The sequence below is a fragment of the Branchiostoma floridae genome, chromosome 13, assembly GCF_000003815.2.
Source record: "Branchiostoma floridae strain S238N-H82 chromosome 13, Bfl_VNyyK, whole genome shotgun sequence".
Lineage (NCBI taxonomy): Eukaryota > Metazoa > Chordata > Leptocardii > Amphioxiformes > Branchiostomatidae > Branchiostoma > Branchiostoma floridae.
Genome location: NC_049991.1, coordinates 8,082,811 through 8,104,760, shown reverse-complemented (window position 1 = coordinate 8,104,760; position 21,950 = coordinate 8,082,811). Strand labels below are relative to the sequence as shown.

The window sequence follows — 21,950 nt, the reverse complement described above, 5'->3', positions numbered from 1 at the left end:
AATTAAAGTACATCTGTCCCACTTTAGTTAGGTAGAGGCATTCGGTCATTAGCAAAGTGGATTATTTGTCTTGGCACCTTCTGTGGCATAATCTACATGCATTTTTTTGTCACATAAAAATAAAGTACAAACTCTCTGGATAAGAGGATGATTATGGGCACCAATTAGATTACTTTACACCAATTAGATTACCTTAACATGTGAATAAATGAATACATGGATTGGCATTGTTATATATATGACACAAAAAAACAGATTAGGAAGGTATGGAAACCCAACATGTACATGTACTGTAGTTCTTGAGATTTTTGCGATGGTCTTTTGATTCCAATCTTTGCTGTGAGTGCTTCATCACAAAGTTAAAATCATCAAAGTTTTCATTAGTGTACAGTACGTGGCTGTACACTACTTAGTCTACAATTTCTATTTACTGCAAAGTTAAATAAATGTTATTTAACGGCATTTTTACAACACTTAAGATGATTCTGAATTCGAAGTTTAGACCCATTTCCAAAATGCCCATTATTTTGTATCTGAAGCATTAAGTTTCCATACTTCTAAAATGAACCTGTCCCCTTATGTCTTGTATAAAATGTTTGATATATCATAATACTATTGCACAATCTTATCCCTTGAGCTTAAGCTCTAAGCTGTCACTAACTCATGATCATGGTAAAGCCATTAAAATGCTTATTTGAGTGACCCTAGAGTGATGTCGGCATGTATCTTATCTCATCTGCAGGTAATAGGATCCTGAGCGGAGGTGGGGAGACTACTGATTTGGAGTGAAGGGAGGTTTGTCATTAGCGTTGGCGGCAGGCAATCTTGATGTCTGAGTGCACGTCATAATGCACGCCTCTTTGTAGATCAGGGGAGATGCTGCAAAGCTGCTTGCAATCTTCCCTCTGGCTATTATTGTATCAAGCTTACTACATTGTCTTTAAAAGTTTAATGTCAAATGGCAGGCCTTAAATGTACATGATTATAAGATGGGGAGCCGGCACATTCCTAAAGAAATGGTTTTTTATTACGTAATACTTGTCCTTCATATAAGCTGTAGACTTAGCAGTCTTTGTAGAGTGAGGGTCAACATCCTATGGGGCGTCTTGTGAGATAATGGTACAGTAAATTGGTACGTGTACTTGCCATTTAGCATTAAGAGTCTGACCTGATTTATCCAGGGTTCGACAAGTCCACTAGCCCTATTGTACAGGGCAAGTGTAAGTGCTGATCAGGCAAGTGCATGACCTATGCCACTTGCCTGATCGAGGAAGTAAGATTTTTCCACTGAGTGAGATTTTAATATACTTCTTACTTTTTTTACAGTTATAACATCAAGCAATCATAGAAAAATGGAGGCAATAATTTGATTTCTGGAAGTAATAATGCATATAAAAACGACATTTGAATTTTGGGGAAGTGAAAAATTGGTTCAGGCAAGTAAAATGTTTTCTGTGCTTTCCCGAAAGGACAGTCAAGTGAATTCTAGAAAACTTGTCAAACCCTACTTATCAATAAGATTAAGAGATGCTGAAAAGCTGCTTGCAATCTTCCCTCTGGCTATTATTGTATGAAGCTAACAATATTGTCTTAAAAGTCAAAAGGTAGGCCTTGAATGTACATGATTATAAGAAGGGGAGCCGGCACATTCCTAAAGAATCAGTACACGTGATACTTAATGTGCTACATGTAAGCTGTAGACTTAGCAGTCTTTGTAGAGTCAGGGTCAACAACCTGTATGACATCATGTGAGATAATGATACAGTACATTGGTACGTAATACTTGTGCCACATGTAAGCTCTAGACTTAGCAGTCTTTGTAGAGTCAGGGTCAACCATCATGTGAGATAATGATACAGTACATTAGTACGTAATACATGTGCTACATGTACATGTAAGCCCTAGACTTAGCAGTCTTTGTAGAGTCAGGGTCAACAACCTGTATGACATCATGTGAGATAATGATACAGTACATTGGTACGTAATACTTGTGCCACATGTAAGCTCTAGACTTAGCAGTCTTTGTAGAGTCAGGGTCAACCATCATGTGAGATAATGATACAGTACATTAGTACGTAATACATGTGCTACATGTACATGTAAGCCCTAGACTTAGCAGTCTTTGTAGAGTCAGGGTCAACAACCTGTATGACATCATGTGAGATAATGATACAGTACATTGGTACGTAATACTTGTGCCACATGTAAGCTCTAGACTTAGCAGTCTTTGTAGAGTCAGGGTCAACCATCATGTGAGATAATGATACAGTACATTGGTACGTAATACATGTGCTACATGTAAGCTCTAGACTTAGCAGTCTTTGTAGAGTCAGGGTCAACCTCCTGTAGTGCGTCTTGTGAGATAATGACCATCACATTGGTACATGTACTTGCCATTTAGCACTTAGAACCTGTCCTGACGTATCCATTAAGCATTAGCATTCTGTCATATTCAAACTGGAAACTCAATTTGTACGTCATTATACAGTTACATAAAGCTATAGGTTCATACAACCAGCATGCTGAGATGTCATATAAAGTTAAAACTCTATAGAGTACAAATACGGCTGGAACAAAATAGAAGCTATAGTTGCTCTAGATACGGATACATACCGACATATGTCACCTCCTGGGTGCGTATGGCTTTCAGCACTTCTTCCACATTGGGGTCGTTTCTCGCATACAGAGAGTACCTGGTGATGCCGAACTGCAACAGACGCCAGGGCTTCTTTTCATGAAGCACTTCCTCACTATGGAAGAGAAAGAGAAGAAAAAATCACTTTCAGCAAGACACAAAATACACTTATTTTTTTCTGAAGAAATGAAAGCAAAGGCTTTTCATAGGCTTTAGTACGGTATCACCTTACCCTCCATAAGAATTGCATGCACTACTTTATTTCACCAAACCCTTTATTTCACCATACATGTATTAGATCAAGTTGAAACAGATTTAGAACAGGTGTCAGTTCCCTTTTAATTCATCTATACAATAATTTTCATTCTTTGTTAAAGTATACAATCTGTATACCACTGCTTTAGTACATGTTTGCAAGAAGCCTTTGGCAGTTTGGGCATGATCTTGCAATAATGTTATTGATTTTTTTCACCCATTTCTATAGAAAATACCTTTTGTAAGTTGGTGCAGGCAGCTTTTTTTCCTTGCTTTTTTTGATAGTTTTGGAGTGGTGATGTTTTTTATGCTTATGTCTGTAATGAAGTAAAGGGTATATTTCATTGTATGATTAAGACAGTAATAAACTAAGCAATGATTTACTAAAAGAAAAACAGCTAAAAAATTTAGAGAAGAAAAAGAAATAAGAAAAAAATTTTAAAACTTAAAAAAATAAAAAGGGTACAACACAACATGTAAATGCAACGTAAAGTTTCACTACATAATAGACTCCTCATCATTGGCCTTCTGTCGTACAGGCACCTGCACGTTTCCTCCATTTCCCATTGTAAAGTTTCCACCATTTCCATTTGCTGATCTGTTTTGGTGAGAGTTGGAAATTGTAATCTACAAGAAACTGTTGAATGCAGCTATTATTAGAATAATATGAAGTTATAAATTCGGAACAACTCCATTAAAAGAAATTTCAAAGAACTGTCATAAATTCTTGTTGGCTTTGTCTTTCTGAAAGGACAAATATTGAAAGAAACATTGATGCTCATTCTATGATTATTGGAAAAAATACATCAATATTATCGTCTCTTGGTGTGATGATTATACATACATGTGTATATTTTTTACTAAACATATGAAGTACATTGTAGTAGGCTGAACCCAAAGCACAAGTTACCACCCAAAAATTGTGACCATAACTCAATGTCTAGAAAATGAGAATGATATCAAAACCCTCCGTTCCACTGCAGTACTATAAAAAGGCACTAGGGGTCCCGAAATCTAATCATTTTGAGGCTGAGGTCTCTTCAAGTCCACATATAAAATATCGAGAAAGTCCATCTAAGCTATGGTGAGTTACCATGTTGACGACTGACATACACACACACACACCTGCTGAAAACATAACCTCTGTTTTTCATGATGTAAAATATCAAGGACGACTTGTATTCACAGAAAGGTTCTTGCACATACAGAGACAAAACACAGCTTTGCTCAAGATGCATTCCCCAAATAATTTCTGATAACAAAGCCAAAGGCAGGAGCTTAAGTAGATGCAGATGTTGAAGGAAGAGAGTTAAGCTTTGGCTCCATCTGTGCTTTAGGCCTAGCTCAAGTTCAAAGTCAACTCTATAAATTATAATACAGTAAGATATGCATTATGATATACAGCACACACACACACACACACACACAAAACAGATGACTGATCTTTATTGTGTAAGGATTGCGATACCTTACCTTGAAACCTGCAAATTGAATAAAGCCAACGCAACTATTTTTTTATGTCGTACGCAGTAGTTAGATGAAAATCAATATACAGTAACTGTTGCATCTGCATTTAATTTATGCCACATGCACTGATACTGATACCCTTAAGCTAGCCCATTTAATATCTCCCAAAAATGTTATTACATTACATGTAGCTGATAGCCTTGCCTGTCTCTCAAGATCTATTGAACTTCATTTCAGGCTACTGGAACCTTTTAGCACAGATGATAGTAGTTCCACTCCAAGTTCTACTTCAATGTCAACATCTCTTAAAACCCAGCCTAAGTAACCTTTTAAATGAACTACATGTACTCCCGCCAAAAAGGTTTCAAGCCTCCCAAAATCGCTTTGAAACCAAATGTTATTGACGTATACCTTTGAATGTTTGGAAGAAGATCATTCATAGAAGATTTATTTCTGAATATATGAAATAATAAAACCATCCTTCCTACATGTTGTTAACTATTGTATTCTTTTTTTGTTTTTATTAGAGGACTAATGATGATGAAAACACACAAGGACAAGGCAGGAAATAACAAGTCATATTCAGAAAGGACAAGGATACTGACTCAGAAATGCAACAGTTCTGAACTTTATCTTACAAACAAGTACATCAGAGATCAGAAACATTAACGGTGCACACACCAATTCTTCCGCGACAGGGGTCCGAGATAGTGCGCGACAAAAATGTGACGAAAGGGTCTCGAGGGTCCGTGTTTGAGTTCAAATTTCTCATAATCTGCTGCGAAGTGGCATTTGATACTGGCATGGCTAAAAAGCGTAAGAAGTGATGTGTTTTTGGTGCAAATTGGTTTTGGGCCCGAGTGTCACTTCCTTGTATTAATACGCGTTGGAAGTGATTCGCCCGTTTACCCAGATTCCCCGTCCATATGCGTTCTGTGAGCCGTGTTGCTATGCCTCGCGCGTCGGGTTATTGTAAAAATCTCAGTGTTACGATTTTCTTTATTTTTTGCTTGATTAATCTTAGGTGTATTCTCTTTCCGACAATATCAGTCATTTTCATGACTAAACTATAGGTGATGGGTTTATTTCCACGTCAAAAGTCCCCTTTTTTTGCACCCTTTTTTACGTGAAAAAAACTTATCTTCCCCCGAAATTATGAAAAGTAGAGAGAGTAGAGAAACTGAAACCCGACTGTTCTTAAAGCTGGAGCGATACCCTTCATTCCCATATACGGCTTTTCTACTTTAAATTCATTTTCTTGAAGAGACGGCCTCTCGACTTGAGGGTGCGCAGCCTCGATTTGAGACCCCAAATAAACTGGGGTGTGCACCGTTAAGGCACACAACACTTCCTGTGATACATGAACACATCTGGCAATACTTCCAGCTTCAACTTGGAGGATTGCCTGTCCTTAATGTTGAAAATAACCTTCCCATTGGACTTGGCTTTGTGCTTCCGGAGATGTTCCAAGTGCTTACACATGTACTTATCAAGCTTTCACATGTTTTCTGATAAATGGTGTAATACTTTTTGGTTTAGGTTTAGATTTAAAGTTAGATGACGAGTCTAGTGAAATGTACATGATACTACATCATACAGACAGTTACTTGAAGAAAAGGGGAAGTTATCATACAGATGTAGTTACTTGAGGAAAAGGGAAAGTCTATATAGATGATGATCCAATATACATGTACCTACCTAGTAATACATAATCTGATTATAGTTTAATAGGCGCTACTTTTTCACACAGCGCACTATTTTCCTCTTGATTTTTTTGCTAAAATGTCTGGGAACCGAGAAAATAAGATGCTTTGGCCTGTCATGTTTACAAGCCTTGTATGACTAGCTATACTGCATGTGTTGACTCAGTTCATTACTCGCTATTATGCAGCATTAAGCATGACGAAAACCAGTTCAGCCACAGAGTTCATGTCACCTTGTCCTCAAGGGGACAGGCAAGATAATGTCTTGCTTAAAGCAGTTGAAATGTTTTTCATTTGTGATAACAACAACAACATGGGGAGGTTGAGGGAAGGACTCTCAGATTACACATGTGGCCTTCAGTGATGCAATCTGTTTACATGGAACAGCAGTCATGAGCTGCTATCATGCTGACACAGCTAACCACAGTGCCATAAACAAGGAGCAAAACTGTCTTCTCCTAGGAAAGTTTTTTTTTGTGGAGGGGGCGGGGGTCATACCCAGGATTTAAGATAGGGAGGCAGCTGTAAGAAATCCTAGTCACTAACTAAAATCCCTAACCACAACCTCTGCTTGGAGACTAGCTAATCTGGGCAGGAGAGTGTTATCTTCCAAAAGATATAACCTATATAATATAAAATGTGAATGAAGTCCCTGTGAAACAGACTAGTTTTAAGTTAATGTACATGACGATGTACATGGACTGTATAAAAATGTTCTTATTAACTACAAATGTACGCTGTACGCTAAATTCAGGATGGCCTACAATGCTTTACATTAAAACTAGGAAGGCCAGCAATGCTTTATAAAAAAATTTCTTGGACCTGTAAGCCCCAAAACATGTGAATGCTAGTCTGTGTTACACAAACTCCGCCGGCGGATGTTTGGCAGGCTGCTATAAGTATAAGCGAGATTTAATCAGGCTATGTGAATGCCTGCCGGTGTAATCTGTTCAGTTTCAAACTGGTTCAACATCCGGTCCACACTGATTTTTTTCAGGTCCTTTTTTTCTGGACCAGTCCCTAGTTACTGAAGTTTAAGAAGACAGACTTCACGATCACATGCAGAGGCCATGTGACAACACAGAACCGTAAATCACATCCACTCCCTAACAGATACTTACAGTTTGCCTCAAATACCACCGAGTGCATGGATGGACTTAGTAACGAAGAAAAATCTCCCCTCCATTTAGATGTTACAGGAGCACATTCTTCTATACCCGACAGACGGCAATAAAAGTGGAGGAAGCACTAAAGATCGACCCCACCGCAGACTTATGGTATATTTAGGGGCATAGCCGCATCTCTCTTTGCCATTATTGGGATAAAAGCAACAAATCTCAAATCCCGAGAAGTGCTGGCGTAATCCCATATACTGACAGATCATCTATCAAAGGTTCTATGGTTGAGTTGATGTGGGATTCCCAAAATGCTGAGGGATTGGTACATCTATGTCTCACATCTTACTACCACAGGAAAGTGTACAGACTGCAGTATCTTAAAATAGCCTTGTTAGGCCTAGGAAAAAAAATGCTGTGTTTCCTGTTTCCCTACCTACCCTAAAAAAACCTGCCGACCCTAGACTTTTTTTGGGGTGGACAGTGGAGTCACATAGCTTCCAGTTAGAATTTTTATTTAGCCTGCTTCCTATTGAAGTAAAACACTTCTTGTCCCATCTAATGAAGGATAAATGTAACTATCATGCACAAAATTAAAGTTTGACATTGAAAGACAAGTGTCATCATACATTTCAGTTTACTTTGTTCAACTGTATTGTAAATATGTATCACTAGAATTTTGGCCAGCCTAAAAAAAAATACAAAAAAAAAAAAAGATAATCCCTACCTACCGACCCTAATTTTTTCAGGACTGAAACAGGAAACACAACATTTTTTTTCCTAGGCCTTAGACACAAATGATTCTTTGCAATGATTGAATCTGACAATTTCATACTTTTCAAAGTTGTTTTTACATTCCGTCTTAAATTTAGTTCATCTTCTGTCCAAGTCAAAGCATATTAATTATGCTTGAGATGAAGCCTTAAGGTAATAATTTCCTTACATCTACTGCGCTGCAAATAATCAACTAAGTAATAAAACTTTGTATAATCCATAACACTAATAAATCTTGGTGATTTTAATCTCATGTATTCCACAGTGATCTCTCCTCTGTGAAAATGCATTGCAGCATTTTCAATATATTTTCACTGAACTAAAGAGTGATTACATTACATATACTATTACTGACAAGAGCAAACTTTAATTTAAAACAGTCTTTCTGTGAAATTAAGTCCTGCAAAGATATATGACTTTACAGTAGCTTGCTGTCATTTTTAATAGAAAGACCAGAAAACCTTGAAATGTGCAAGACATCAACCTTATTTCTACTGGCTAACACATTTACATTCATCACCACTAACCTAATATAAATCAGGTGCCAAAAGGCTACCACAACAGTCAGTGCATTTACCTTTTAGGTCAGACAAACATAACATAACATTTGCTTAACCAGCTCGGTAAACTTCTAAAGAAAACATAGCTGACATACATGTACAATTCTGGAATTGCTTGCTAGCTAGAATTTAGTAGTAGAAAGATGCATATGCTGAGGAAAAAGAATATGGTCCACAGAGCAGCTTGAAACTATCATCAGTGATCACCTAATAGCCCTGGATTCTGGGACAAGGAGACAGCAGTTGAAAATCAACTAAACTGAAACAGCTGTGAAAAATTATAGATCTAATAGACTACAGAGAAAAGTTCCTGAAGGCATATGTGCTAATGTTAAAATCATTATCATGTGTGCTCTGGTATCTGGGACAAGGTTAGGTGGAAGTATATTGTACATGTACAGGGAAACAGCTGGCCAAAATACTGCTGGAGAAAAATGAAATGTGTAACTGTTAGGACGACTTAGCATACTTTAGATAGATCAAATGGCACGTTAGTCACCTGATACTGATGACTACTCTGTACATTTACTTGTACTTGCAAGATTCATGACAATTGAGGTAGCCGATCAAATGCAGTGCTCGAAATACCAACTTGCACACTTGCTTGGAATAGCGCAACTTAATTTTTCAATTTTGCGGTTGGAACACCTTCATTTTCCCCAACTAGTGCATGAATAAACTAAGTGTTTTCTTTTTCTTCATACTAGTAAGGTAAAATATAAGTAGTTAGATGTAACTGGAAGAAAAGATAAGGGTAAGTAGCTGATTTAAAGTGGGGAAGTGGGGCAACCTGACATGTTGATGGCGCATTTTACCTGGCTTTTGATTCAGGTTGCCACCTGGGCAAGCCAACCTACCCTGATGGCACGAGAAGGGTTCACTACCAATCCAGCGCCACACGCAACCCCACAATTCACACCCATCCAACGATCCAGCTGGCCCCTACTATGAGTATGAGGCAAACGATAGTGGTGCGGGTGTACAGTTGTGGGCGCGCAGCTTCTAAGGAGTCTAGTTTCCAAGGGTAGGGCAACCTGGCTGTATTTCGAACACTGGGTAATGAGGGTCTGCATGGGGGGCCCCCGACAACGATTTACGCTGAATTCAGAAGAACCCTCTACGTATTACGCTAAATCAAGGAAGGCAATTACGCTAAATTTGGTCGCCTCGCTACGAATTACGTAGATAAGATGATTTTCCCTACGAATTACGGGAAATAAAATAGGCTGCGTACGCCTTACGCAAAAGAGCATGCAGACCCTCGGTAATGTAACTTCAAATTCAAACTGACTTGGTCTAACAACATTTAAGTGCAGTGACCCGAAAAGCAACTGTTTGGAAATTGTACCAAAATGTAATTGTCAGACTGTTCTAGCTCCGTGTGAAAAGAGGTCTTTCGCTACGGCCGCGTGGCGTGTTGGTACACCCGATCCCTCGATCTCGGAAGTTAAGCAACGCGCGGTCCGGATAGTGCTTGGATGGGGGACCAACCAAGGATGTCCGGATTGCTGTAGCCTCACGAAGTTTTCCACGAAATCGTCTTCCGGGAGGGACGTAAAACGGGGGTCCCGTGCTCGAGGAGGTGCCTCGACCACGTTAAACAGCCTCATTACTCATACTTGGGGTACCTACTGGCTGGCAAAATACACCAGATGATTATTATTATTAATATTATTCTGAAATTCACTGACTGGCGTCTTGCGAACAAGGTGTAACAATGGATTTGAATTTGATTGGTCCATTCTCTGGGTTCGCAGACATAACAAAATATGCAGCCACATGAAAGGACACTGAGATTTTTCTTGAAATGATTTAAGAAATGTACTAGTATTTGTGGGATGTTCTATGGATGATTGTTGGACATACAGAGGTTCACTTTGGGCATCAAAAATTGTCAATTTGGGGACATCATATGCTTGGTGGATTGCACAGTCGATCTTAGATTTAGCCTCCACCAGGTCTTCCTACTGGGGAACGGGATCGTAGAATTCAGAAGAAAAAAATCTGGAAATTGGCCAGGGGAGTCAGTGCACACTTTATGATTATCCCGAATAGCTTAGCCCAACCCTCTGGTAGCAAAACTCACCTGGCAAATTATTCTCCCTACAAACCAGCATACATACATGTACATGTACATGTAGTTAGTCTCACTCTGGTAGAGACTCAAGTAGATTAGGGTAATCCTGAGTGCATTATGCCCTTGTTATAATCTAATACAGCTTATGTGGCAATGTTTTGACACCTTACAATGGCAGAGATAATCTTGTTAACCCTCCTTACAGTTTGCACCAAAACTTCTTTCTGCGCCTGTAATCCGTATGGGAAATTGGGTCAGGGAAAGCAGCACTGAAATAAAACATAACTGCTTATTTCGTAAAAGTTTCTGCACTTTGGAATAAGACTGAATTTGTCTAGTATGCAAAGTTGCAAGTTACTCTATAACCATGTTTTCTTTTGCAATTTTGCACATTTTTCTATAAATAGCAGGAGGACATTTTGAACCCTTTATGACTTACTTTTCAGAAAGTCAAGGTGTCCTTTGATACAGATATTGATGGGTTCCCAATCGAAGCCTCTTTGCACAGATATGCATACCTGGCAAAAACTGATAACATAGTGCACAACCTTAAGGGTTTGGCATAAGGAGCTACATAAATCAACCTGTCTTTTAAGGCTCACCCTCAGGTAAGGGGAAAGATAGTGGATGCTATCTGAAATGTCTGGTGTATCCAGTTGCTTGACCTATTTAACATTCGGTGTTTCATGATGTTTTACCCCAATGTCTAACAGTAAACTCAAACCAATAAATCACCTAAATAACAATAACAGGCCTGCTTACAGCTTCAAATTCTTTTCCGTCTCACTCATTTTTTTTGACCCCACCTTGTTAAATCTGTCGTATTTAGGCATACGAAAATATATTTTCATTAATTTCATGACTGTCACACAGTGTCAGATGGGGTGGGGTGAAATTTTTTCTATTCCAATGAGCGAATTACCAGCCACAATGTCTGGCCTTCATCGACTGCCCTGTCATTAAATGCCATGCACAGATTTACATGTACATGCACTAGTAGGTGAAAAGTTATGACCCGAGAGGAGTACACAAATGTAATTGTGTTCGTTGGACTTTGCCCAGTCTTATCACTAACAGTGCCAATGTCATGTGCACTGTGGCGAACTCTGCCATGCCTGGTCAGGGATTGGCAATTGTCTACATACATAAGTTACAATATACCTCAATACGTGGCATAGATTTATAGTTATGCAGTCTCTAAAGTCAAGTTTCTACTGCATTTTCCCTCAAATTAAACTTAATATTACTTATTAGGAGAGGTGTGCCAAACATTAACCTTACATACAATAGGAATTTTTGCTGAGTCTTTATAATCACGTGTAATTTAGAGAAAACTGTTTCCAGAATGCCTGAGGAGTTGTCTGCAAAGACAGCTTAGTACGCCGTGCTGCTGTAGATAAGAATGTTCATAGTGTTTCATCTTATTCAAGAGATATGAATGTTGAAATTGCGTATAATATTACAAGTTGGCAAATTACGGTGTAGTGATTGCTAACCATGCTGTTTGTTGAAATACGTACTACCGTACTACCCCCTAAAAAAGTTGCGACTGTAATACTACTTTACTAGGTATCCATGTGCATGACACACACACCGGCACACACACACACACATGATTGCACACACTTGATTGCTTAAAATCGCTTGCAGTCAGTCACACACACACGGTCACACAAAATTAACACACAGACATGTAGTAACATTACACGTACAGAGTATGTACACACATGCGAATATGTAGATGTACACACATGTGCGGCACACACACACACACACACAAACACACACACTGTTACACAACTTGTCACAAGTAACACACATACATGCGCTCACTCAAGAATTTGCAAGGGACATCAAACATCTTGCTATTTACATGAACTGCAGTGTTATCTAACCTTTCCTAAGTTGTTCCACAATGGCAACCTCTCTGTTTACTCTTTACAAAACTGCTGATGCAGGAAAAAATGCTACCACAGAAATACAAACATATCACAGTTGCTCAAACACATGTCTATAAATTCTTCAGTGTTATCACTATCACAGCTACATTTTTCATATTTCTGACATTTTAATGTTAGAAGCTGAGCAGTAATATGGTTGGTAGTAAGAGTAGAATAGAAAGAAAGACATACTTGTCATCTTCTCCACTGTTCTCTCCCAACTTGATATGTTTTCTCTCTTCTGCTGTCGCATGTAGCCACCTAGCCGGCTTTAGAAGATAGTCAGCTGTTGACACACGTTCTGGTATATTGTATAAAGGATTTTGGAAGAGACGTCTCAGTTTCGAGCCGGTATATAAGATGCCTGTCTTCTGGGAAGTCCTGTTTTTCTGGACGGTGCTCTGCAGTTTATGAGCAACCGTTGGTGGTCGTTCCACGATTTTGTTTTCTTCGTGGATTCCTTTTTCTGGAGATTTGTTAGGATTTTGTCCCGAGCTCATAGCACTCAAGCCGTTACTTACGTTGCTGTTGACGCCGTATTCTTCGTTTAACAGTTTCTTGTTGGCTGGTCCCACCGCGGCCTTGCCTCCATACCGGGACGTCTCGGCACCCTGGGCGGCGCGGCCGGCGCCCTGCCCCGCCGCGGGATCCGCCGTGAACTCCACGGCAACGCGGAGGTTCCCGTTCAACACCAGTAACCCGCAAGCCACCAGCGTGATAAACAAAACCCCCGTGACCAACCTAGCTTTCAACTTCATGGTTTCTGACCAAAAAATTTCCACAAAACCCAGAGAAACGTGAAATAAAATTGTCCTCGGGGTAGAACTAGAAGCTAACCAGTGTAGCCTGGGCGAGTTGGTTCCTATCGTCTGATCTCTGATCCCCTGCTCTCACGGTCGCCCACGCCTGGAGCTCTGAGTGCTTCCCACAAAAAATGAAGGGTTATCCAATAATACAAACGAGATTCTGAGGAAAATCCAAGCGCTGTGGACACTAGACAAGAAGAATTGTAAACTTCTTACAGCAGCTGAGGTGGTGTCCTTGGAGTTCAAGCTTGCCAAACGACATCGTGTGCACACGGGGTCGTCTGATCACACCTGGGGGTTTACCGCGCCCTGTTATCTCGTGCTCTCCGCTCTAACAAAACACTGAATCTCTAAACCCATCATAACAACGTCAAAGTAAGATCCGACGCGACATAGCTTTAGTTAGAGACCTCTAGCCTGTAGTTGTAGGTGCTGAGACTGGTAGTTTGTGAAGATACGGGGTGTTTTTTTGTCCAAGCTCTGGTTGACTTTTGACCCCGTGACAATGCGTGCTGATTGGGTAAAGGGTGTGAGCCACTTATACGTGTTGGGCATTGTGAAATTTGTTACTTGGTCAATGTCCACCACTTGCCAAGACAAAATATATCTCCAGCTGGCTGATCTCGCCCCTGACATTGGTGCTGCCGCTGGAATTCATGTATTGGTATCTTTGGCACTCAGCATGCTGTGTTTACGTTTTTGCTTTGTTTTTTGTGAAGCATAGATCGCTGTAATTTTGGGCCTCCTAGCACCATGTACTGGAACTGCAGAGGCAGTTTGGCGGCAATGTTCGCCACCAACATCTAGTTAATTGTACTTTACGCTGTTGGACAGCGGACAGAGTTCTCTGTTTTCCTTGTCACAGTTTCTCATTCCTTCATTTGTTTTAACAGTTTCAACATAGGCTCTCAATGATCTCTATGCCGGGAAAGGGAGTTCTACCGGTATACCACAAGAACGATGAATACAGTCCCTTTTCGGCATAGTGAACCATTGCAAATTCTGAAAATCGACGGGATCAGAAGTCTGTAAAAGAGGCTACTGTTTTACTAACTTGAAACAAGCTTACAACATGCATATGTGCTCTTGATCTTCGGACATCTTCTGCTATTGTTCGACCAAGAACATTCTATCAGATAACATCCTTCGCTTGGTTCGACTCAGTTATCTGCCATCGACAAACGTCAGTAAAAAACAAGTGCCTATGTCATGATAGTAATATCGCTCAGAAGTTATTTGCCCTTTGATCCCTTCCTATTCAGAGTTTGAAAAGCTTTATTGACAATGGGACAGCTTGTCAATAAAGAATGGACGTTAATCAAGATACAGTCCGCCTGCGGTTGTCTGATACTCTCTATAATTCCTTAGGCTGTCAAAGAACAAAAGGAAAGAAATCCAATAACGGCAATGCTGCGGGGAGGGGGGAGGGTGAAAATAATGATACATGTATAATACCCAATGGCGTCGGATGGCTGTGTGGCTATGCTCCCGGACACGGGATCGAGAGTTCATGAGTATCTTTCATGTGATGGTCCTGGCTAATTAAAGTTGTGTCCTTGGGAAAGGCACTTTACCTGACATTCTTCACTTCTACGGTTTCAAAAAGTCTACAAAAAGTACACAAGATTTTAACTTTTGAATTCAAATCTCCCGACAGTTGGGCGTCATACATTTCGCTTGAAAATCTAATACAAAATCACATTGGGAGGGGGTGTATGAATTGCGAACGGCTTATAATGAACTAGAAAAACATGCAGTTATTATTAAAGAGAACACATGGAATATTGCTGCCAAAAATATATTTGCCATCTCTCATAATCTTCGGTATTTTTTCTTATCGTGTGACGTTGGCTCTGAGAGATAAATGAAGGTGCCAATTAAGCCTTGGGATGCCACTAAAGACGACTTATGCTATGATAGCAGGCCACCTGTTGCTCTATGCCCAAGTGGCATCGTAACGTGCTAATCGATATTGTTCAACTCTCCCTAAGGTATGATGCATTTGCAAGACAAAGCAGCTTCTGAAATATCTTTCTCAATGAAAAGAGGCTATTGCTCTCAAAGGATCAATAGACGTAGCCTCCACCAGGCGTTCCCACGGGATACAGGGATCGTAAAATTCGGAAGACCAGCTCCTGACCTCTGGTAGCAAAACTCCCCTGGCAAATTATTCTCAGCGTAGTCAATCGGGCACCTGAACAACATCGGCTGTTTTCTGTCAATCTTGCAAAAGAGAATTTAGAGTTTCTCCCTTTTCCATGTAATTTGATTTCTTTTAAATCCGTTAAATATGCAGGAATTACGGATGGAATAATCTGTTCACACTTCATAGTAAGGACATATTATCGCACAGATCTTCATATCCAAACACAGTAAAAGATGCATCAAAACCGACCTACCAAAAATAGATTATCTTCTACAGTACATATGATTTTGTGTTGACAATACTTATATGCTACATTAGAATTCTTACTACATGAACAGTTGGAGAAGATTAAGTTTTATAGATAGGCATAAGAACAATAAATTGAGTGCCGCGCTTTAACAGTTACGATCAGAGGTGTCCTCTAGCATTACAGAACGGTACTGCACTATTACATCTTGACAAACGCATTCACGTAAACTGGCTATATTGGTAATTGGTTATCAATGGTTATTGTGTGCACCGGCTACCTCACAGCAAGGAGATTTGCGAGGAGATTTGGCAGGGCTTAATTGCACAGGTCTGGTAAATGTCTACCCCGACTTTAACAAGGCAGTAATGGCCCCGGAGAAACCATCCAATGTCCCAGTCTGAGGCCACGTACAGTACTTACAGTATGATTAGGAGTCAATCTCATCGGGAAGAACTCCGACTCTTTTTTTTTTACAGAGACAAGCTTTATTGACACGGCAGAAAGTACAGTGACTTTTATATATGGTCAAACATAAACAAACAAAAAAGTTAAAATACGGAATTTAAAAAAAGAAACTCTACTAACTAAACAATATAGGATAATAGGAAAACCTCCAAACAAACAGGTGGGGCTAAACTTGCGTGTCAGCTATATATCTTTTCTAATCACAAAGCAATCGTTTATGTATTTACCTATCTTAGCTTTACGAGGGCTGTCGGATCTGAAGATAGAGTCAAATCTACTTCTGGTATCGAGTATCGTAAAATCTGTAGTGTTTAGACCGCAATGTGAATAACTTTGCGTAACATATCATACATAGGACACTTCATGACGAAATGAAATTCATTTTGACTTTACAAGCATTGTGGTATGGCTCTCCCAAATATCGAACCTCCACATATTTGAAGCTAGGTACCCATTTACATCCGATTGAAGTGAAGTCAGGGGTTTGAAACCAGAACATTTGATTCTGTACCAATACACACTAACCATTATGCCAAAACATGCCGAGGATTGTTTGATGATAATCCTCTAAAGTTCCATGTCCTCTTCCCCTTTTATGTACAATATTGATAGCAGATTGCAGATCACTTAGAGAATGGAAAATTTCAAATTTTCCTCATATAACATGTTAAAAAGAGGTAGAAAAAAAGTCAAAATCTGGGAAGGCAACAGTAAACAACTTTCTCAATGTTTTTTTTAAATATTCAGATATCAGGATTCAGACAATCAACCCACGTAACAATAAATTAATAATATTATTATGTATCCATACGAGGTAGTGTATTCTAAAAGGTAAGTTTATTGTACATTTGATTCTAACAAGGTTTTAGGGTGCAAAGTGATGACGGCGATGCAACATTTGTTAACTTTTGAAATGTTTAGCATCAACAGTTGTTGGAGGCAGATCTAGAATATCCAACATGTGACCCTGAAAGTCTGTCCTTGAAGAACAAAGTTTACAAACCATTTGCTGAGCACGAAATAGAATGTAACACCTGCATAATTACACAGGTTAGAACAGGTCAGATTAGAGCAGTTTCGAATTTGATCCCTACCATAAAATCCATAGCTCCTACAGGCTAGTGCAGGTGAATCAGAAATTTGCAGTGAACCTGTGCGAGTGTATAACGTTATATGAAGAAAACAACTAAAACATTTGGGACCTGCATCCTGATTTAGAATATTTATTATGATCATAAGTATCAATATTCAGATAGCCGGCTTGAGACAATATTAGCCGCCGTATAAGTAAGACTAATCTTGGGTTGTTTGTCACACGGCATTGCGGATCAGCTACCGAAGGTCACACTATACAAGAACAGCAGCAACTGGTGCCTAACGTATTCTACACAAGTTCCTGTGCAGAAAGTGACAACTGAAGATGTTCTGACCGAGTTGAAAGGTATGTATCCGCTTGTGAAAAATAAAACATTAAAGGTCTGTCTATTGGGTCGAGAGTTTGATTTGAATTTACAAAAAAATTACATAGCCGGTATTACCACCTTTTGGCGTAACATACCAGCTTCATCATATTTTAATTTTTGTATTTATTTATTTGTCTATTGAGATTTACCACGTTTGTGGAAGGATTGACATTACAGGTGACTATCACCTTTTCAACCCAGAGACTAGACTGTAAGGTTTGATCCACTCACACCGGAAAAGACCCTACTCTTTTCGATAAGTGTGGTGGGTTATTTAAGTGCGTGGGGTGTGGCTCTCCCCGAACACGGGGCCTCCATTTAATGTCCTATCCGAGGGACGGCCCTAGCCGAAACTAGGTACTCATTTCCACCTGAGTAAAGTGAGTAAAGTCGTGTAAAGTGCCTTTCCTAAGGGCACAAGACCGGCGGCATGGCTGGATTCGAACTCGGGACCTCTTGGGTCTGAGCCGAACACCTTACCGATCAGTGCGCAACACGACGTGCCCCACAAATGCACGGGGTGTGGGAGCATTGGTTATATTATAATGAACAACATGTCACACCTAACCTTTACACATTTTTAAAATGTGTAAGCGCTGTTAATATGAGGTGGTGAAAATGTAACTAAAAACAGAGAGGCAGCAGAGAGTAAACAATTCTTTTTCAATTATGTAAACACAATGAATAACAAACAGTTAAACAGAGAGTAAACAGCCTACTCTATGTTAATATTCAATTTCAGGAATCAGACAATTAACTTACGAAATCATAACTGAGTAAGAGTGAATAGGCATACAGCCATCATGTGATGATCGAGTCACTATACGATGATGACGATACAACGTGTTTGTGAACATTTCTTTTGAAAAATGCTTCGAAACAACCATTATTGTTGATACAACAAACGTGACAATGTGACCCTAAAAATATGTCCTTTACCTTTACACAGTTTACCTCCATGCGTAGGAAATTGTAAATTGAAGCCGGGCAGGTGCATTTCTGATATCTTCATGTACCTGCAGCTAAACTGCAAGGGTCTAGTTTCGAGTTTTTTTCTTGTAGATTATCATTTTTCAACCATGAATTAGGAAAATTGCATTTTCCTGTTCTAGTGTTCGTATAACAAATCGTGTAATTTGAGCCATACCATGTGACATGGATGATTATTTGAATCATGATAATACGTGTTGATATTCGAAGGGCAGATAATGCAAACTGTAGCTATTCTGACTGACATTAAAGGTATGTGTTTGTCAGTGTATAAATATCAAGGGTTGTGCAAATAGTTAAATAGTTTAACTAAATAGTTATACTTTAGTCAGACTTTTTCCAGCCTTTAGCTTGCTAAGATAGCCACGTGGCACCAGTTTGGCATTAATGATAGAGTTTGAATATTAATAACCTTCACACCAACATCCGTTTTGAATATTAATAACCTTCACACCAACATCCGTCTGTAGATTAGGTTAGTTCTGAAGATGAAAACAGGGTGCTGCAAAATCTTCATTTGCCCATCTTCCTTTAACATTTCTATCCTTGAATGCAAGTTCATCTATGACGGTAGTTAACATAATGATACAATCTTTATCATTATCCGTATACGAAATAAATTTCTATCCTTATGAACCTGCGTTAATATTCAAACAACCAGCTTCAGACAATCAACGCAATCATATCATTAAAACTATTGTAATTTGCATTGTTATTTAGGGTGAAAGCACATATGAGGGGCTACCCTTCCACACAGGGTTGATCTCGCTATCGGTGGCAATATCGATATCAACCCTGCTTTTGCAGCCTCAGATAAACGGTATTAGGGGCTTGGCCAATACCCAACTGTCGGCCAGTAAGAGAAACCCCTTCATGTTCTCCATGGGCGACATATAAGGCGCCCTGATTGATATTCAATAACAAGATTACAGTATATTTAATGGTTTATTTCTTGTCACACAACACACAACACGGTACACATGGCAGGGTCAGCATTAAGACCCTGAATTGCACTACCGCGTTACATTTGTTAAAACCAGAAGACAATGAATAAAAAAAGTATTAGCATATTAGCGGATATTGCACATTTACAGATATTGCACACGATTACAACAAGTTGGGATAAAAAAATACATTAAGTTTGACTTCGAAGGTAATGAAAAGTCCTCTTACAATAGAAATTAACAGTCACATCTAGAGCAGGTTCGGATATTCACATGTTTAACATGCGCACCATATAAGGTATTGCACTAGATCTGTAACGTTCGGTTGTATAATGGACAGTGTCAAGTTTGTGTGATGAACGAGCTCGAGTCATCCTGCCACTGATATCCACTCGTGAAGGTGGTAGTAGGTGTCTGTAAAGTGTACAGCTTGGACTGTTCAAGTGATTTAGCTAACTCACTCACTCACTCAGCTCCGCTTGCTCCGAAGAGGAGCGTAGCGCCTCTGCATACCGATCTCCAGGTTGATCTGTCTCTGGTTGCCTCCCAGGCTGCGGCGATGGAAAGGCCGGCAGTCTGCTGTAGGTCGTTGGCCAGTTGGTCGAGCCAGGTACGTCTAGGTCGTCCTCTGGGGCGGGACCAGGTAGATGGGTTTGGTTCTCTCAGCAGGGCGACAGTTTCGGGAGGTGGTTCTGCCCGGGCAAGGTGGCCGAAGAGGCGGAGCCGGGCAGAGCGGATCTTGTGGGAAAGTGGTGGCTACGTAGGGTTGTATTTGAGACATGGTCATACCATCTGATCCCTAGGATCCTGCGTTGGCATTTTGAGTCAAAGGCATCCAGGCGTTGTTCCTGGGTGCCTGTTAGTGTCCAAGTCTCAGCGCTGTACATAAGAATAGAAAGCACAAGGCTGTTGTACAGTCTGATCTTTGTTTGAGTGGAGAGTTTCCTGTTGGACCATACGTTGTCCAGGCTAGCCATCGCGGATGCGGCGCGGCCGATGCGGAGCTGGATATCAGCATCACTCTTGCAGTCGGACGTAATTGTGCCACCGAGGTAACAGAACTTGTCCACAACTTCAACAGGATGGGAGTTGATGACAAGTCCTGCTGGGGGGGTCTTGAAGTCACTGAGGCTTTGGGCCTTGGTCTTGTCCCAGCTGACCATCAGGCCAAGAGGCTGAGTTTCCGCATCCATGGCCTGCAGAGCAAGTTGGAGAACTTCCATGGCTTCGGCCAAGATTGCCACATCATCTGCATAGTCCAGATCTGTGATGGTGACATCGCCGAAGCTGGCTCCGCACGCGCACTGGGCTACTGTTCTCCCCATGACGTGGTCGATAGCTGTGTTGAACACTGACGGGGCCAGGACACAGCCCTGCCGGACTCCACTGTTGATGTTGAAGTTGTCCGATAACAGCCCATTGACTCTCACACAGGAAGAGGTGGCAGAGTACAGGAGGGAGAGAAGGTTGATCAGCTTGCCCGGGACACCAAGGATTCTGAGGATCTTCCAGAGAGCCGGTCTGTCCACAGAATCGAATGCCTGTTTCAGGTCTACATAGGCTGCATAGAGTGGTTTCCTGAACTCCCTTCTCTTCTCAGCCAGCAGACGGAGGGTCAGAATTCTGTCCACGGTGGAACGCCCTGGCGTGAAGCCGCTCTGTTCCTTTCTCTGCTTGCGTAGGAGGAGAGGACGGAGTCTTGCAAGTATGACGTTAGCAAACACCTTTCCTGGGACACTCAGAAGAGTGATGCCTCTATAGTTGCTGCACACATCTTTCGGGCCCTTCTTCCAGAAAGGGAGGATGACACCTTGGAGCCAGTCGGCTGGGACGGTTTCCTCCCTCCAGATAGTAGCAAACAGGTGATGAAGCTGATCTGCAACTGTGGGTCCACCATGCAGTAGCAACTCTGGGGTGATGCCGTCGGCCCCTGCAGCCCGGCCAGGCTTTAGCTTCCTAATGGCCTTGACAACTTCCTCTAGAGACGGGGGAGTTGTTGGGACAGAGTCGTCCTCCATGGCCGAGGCAGCTAGTGCTTCCAGCTGGGGAGAGGGGGGAGGTGCTGGGCGGTTCAGCAGACTCTGGAAGTGTTCCCTCCATCGTGCCAGCTGTTCTGCCGGGGTGTCTGGGATGGTACCGTCCAGGGCTTTTACACAGGAAGTAGGTGGTGTGGTTTTCCCGGAGAGGGTTCTTAGGGTCCTGTAGAGGGAGCCTTGGTCGCCTCTACGGGCAGCCGCCTCAGCTTCCACCGCAAGGTTATCAACCCAGTTCTGTTTATCCCTGCGGAGCAGGTGGTTGCGTCTGGCATTGAGTCTTCTAGATTCCATGTGGTTACCTTCCAGTCTAGCTTTCCTCCTTGC

The 21,950-nt window shown here is 40.8% G+C and overlaps 1 protein-coding gene across 3 annotated transcripts in view; it reads right to left on the bottom strand.

Moving 5' to 3' along the window:
- Nucleotides 1–13,835, bottom strand: part of LOC118429083 (extracellular serine/threonine protein kinase FAM20C-like) — a 29,282-nt gene extending 15,447 nt beyond the window's left edge. Inside the window, exons 1-4 of one of the 3 annotated variants that reach the window (XM_035839447.1) lie at nt 12,719–13,835; nt 3,393–3,488; nt 3,127–3,207; nt 2,614–2,750 (exon numbers count right to left, since the gene is read on the bottom strand). In XM_035839447.1, the coding sequence (XP_035695340.1) occupies nt 2,614–2,750; nt 3,127–3,207; nt 3,393–3,488; nt 12,719–13,284 (880 nt within the window). In that variant the 5' untranslated portion in view covers nt 13,285–13,835. The remainder of the gene's footprint in view (nt 1–2,613; nt 2,751–3,126; nt 3,208–3,392; nt 3,489–12,718) is intronic. The other 2 variants (XM_035839448.1, XM_035839449.1) reach the window with 2 other exon arrangements.
- Between the last annotated feature and the right edge of the window lie 8,115 nt (nt 13,836–21,950).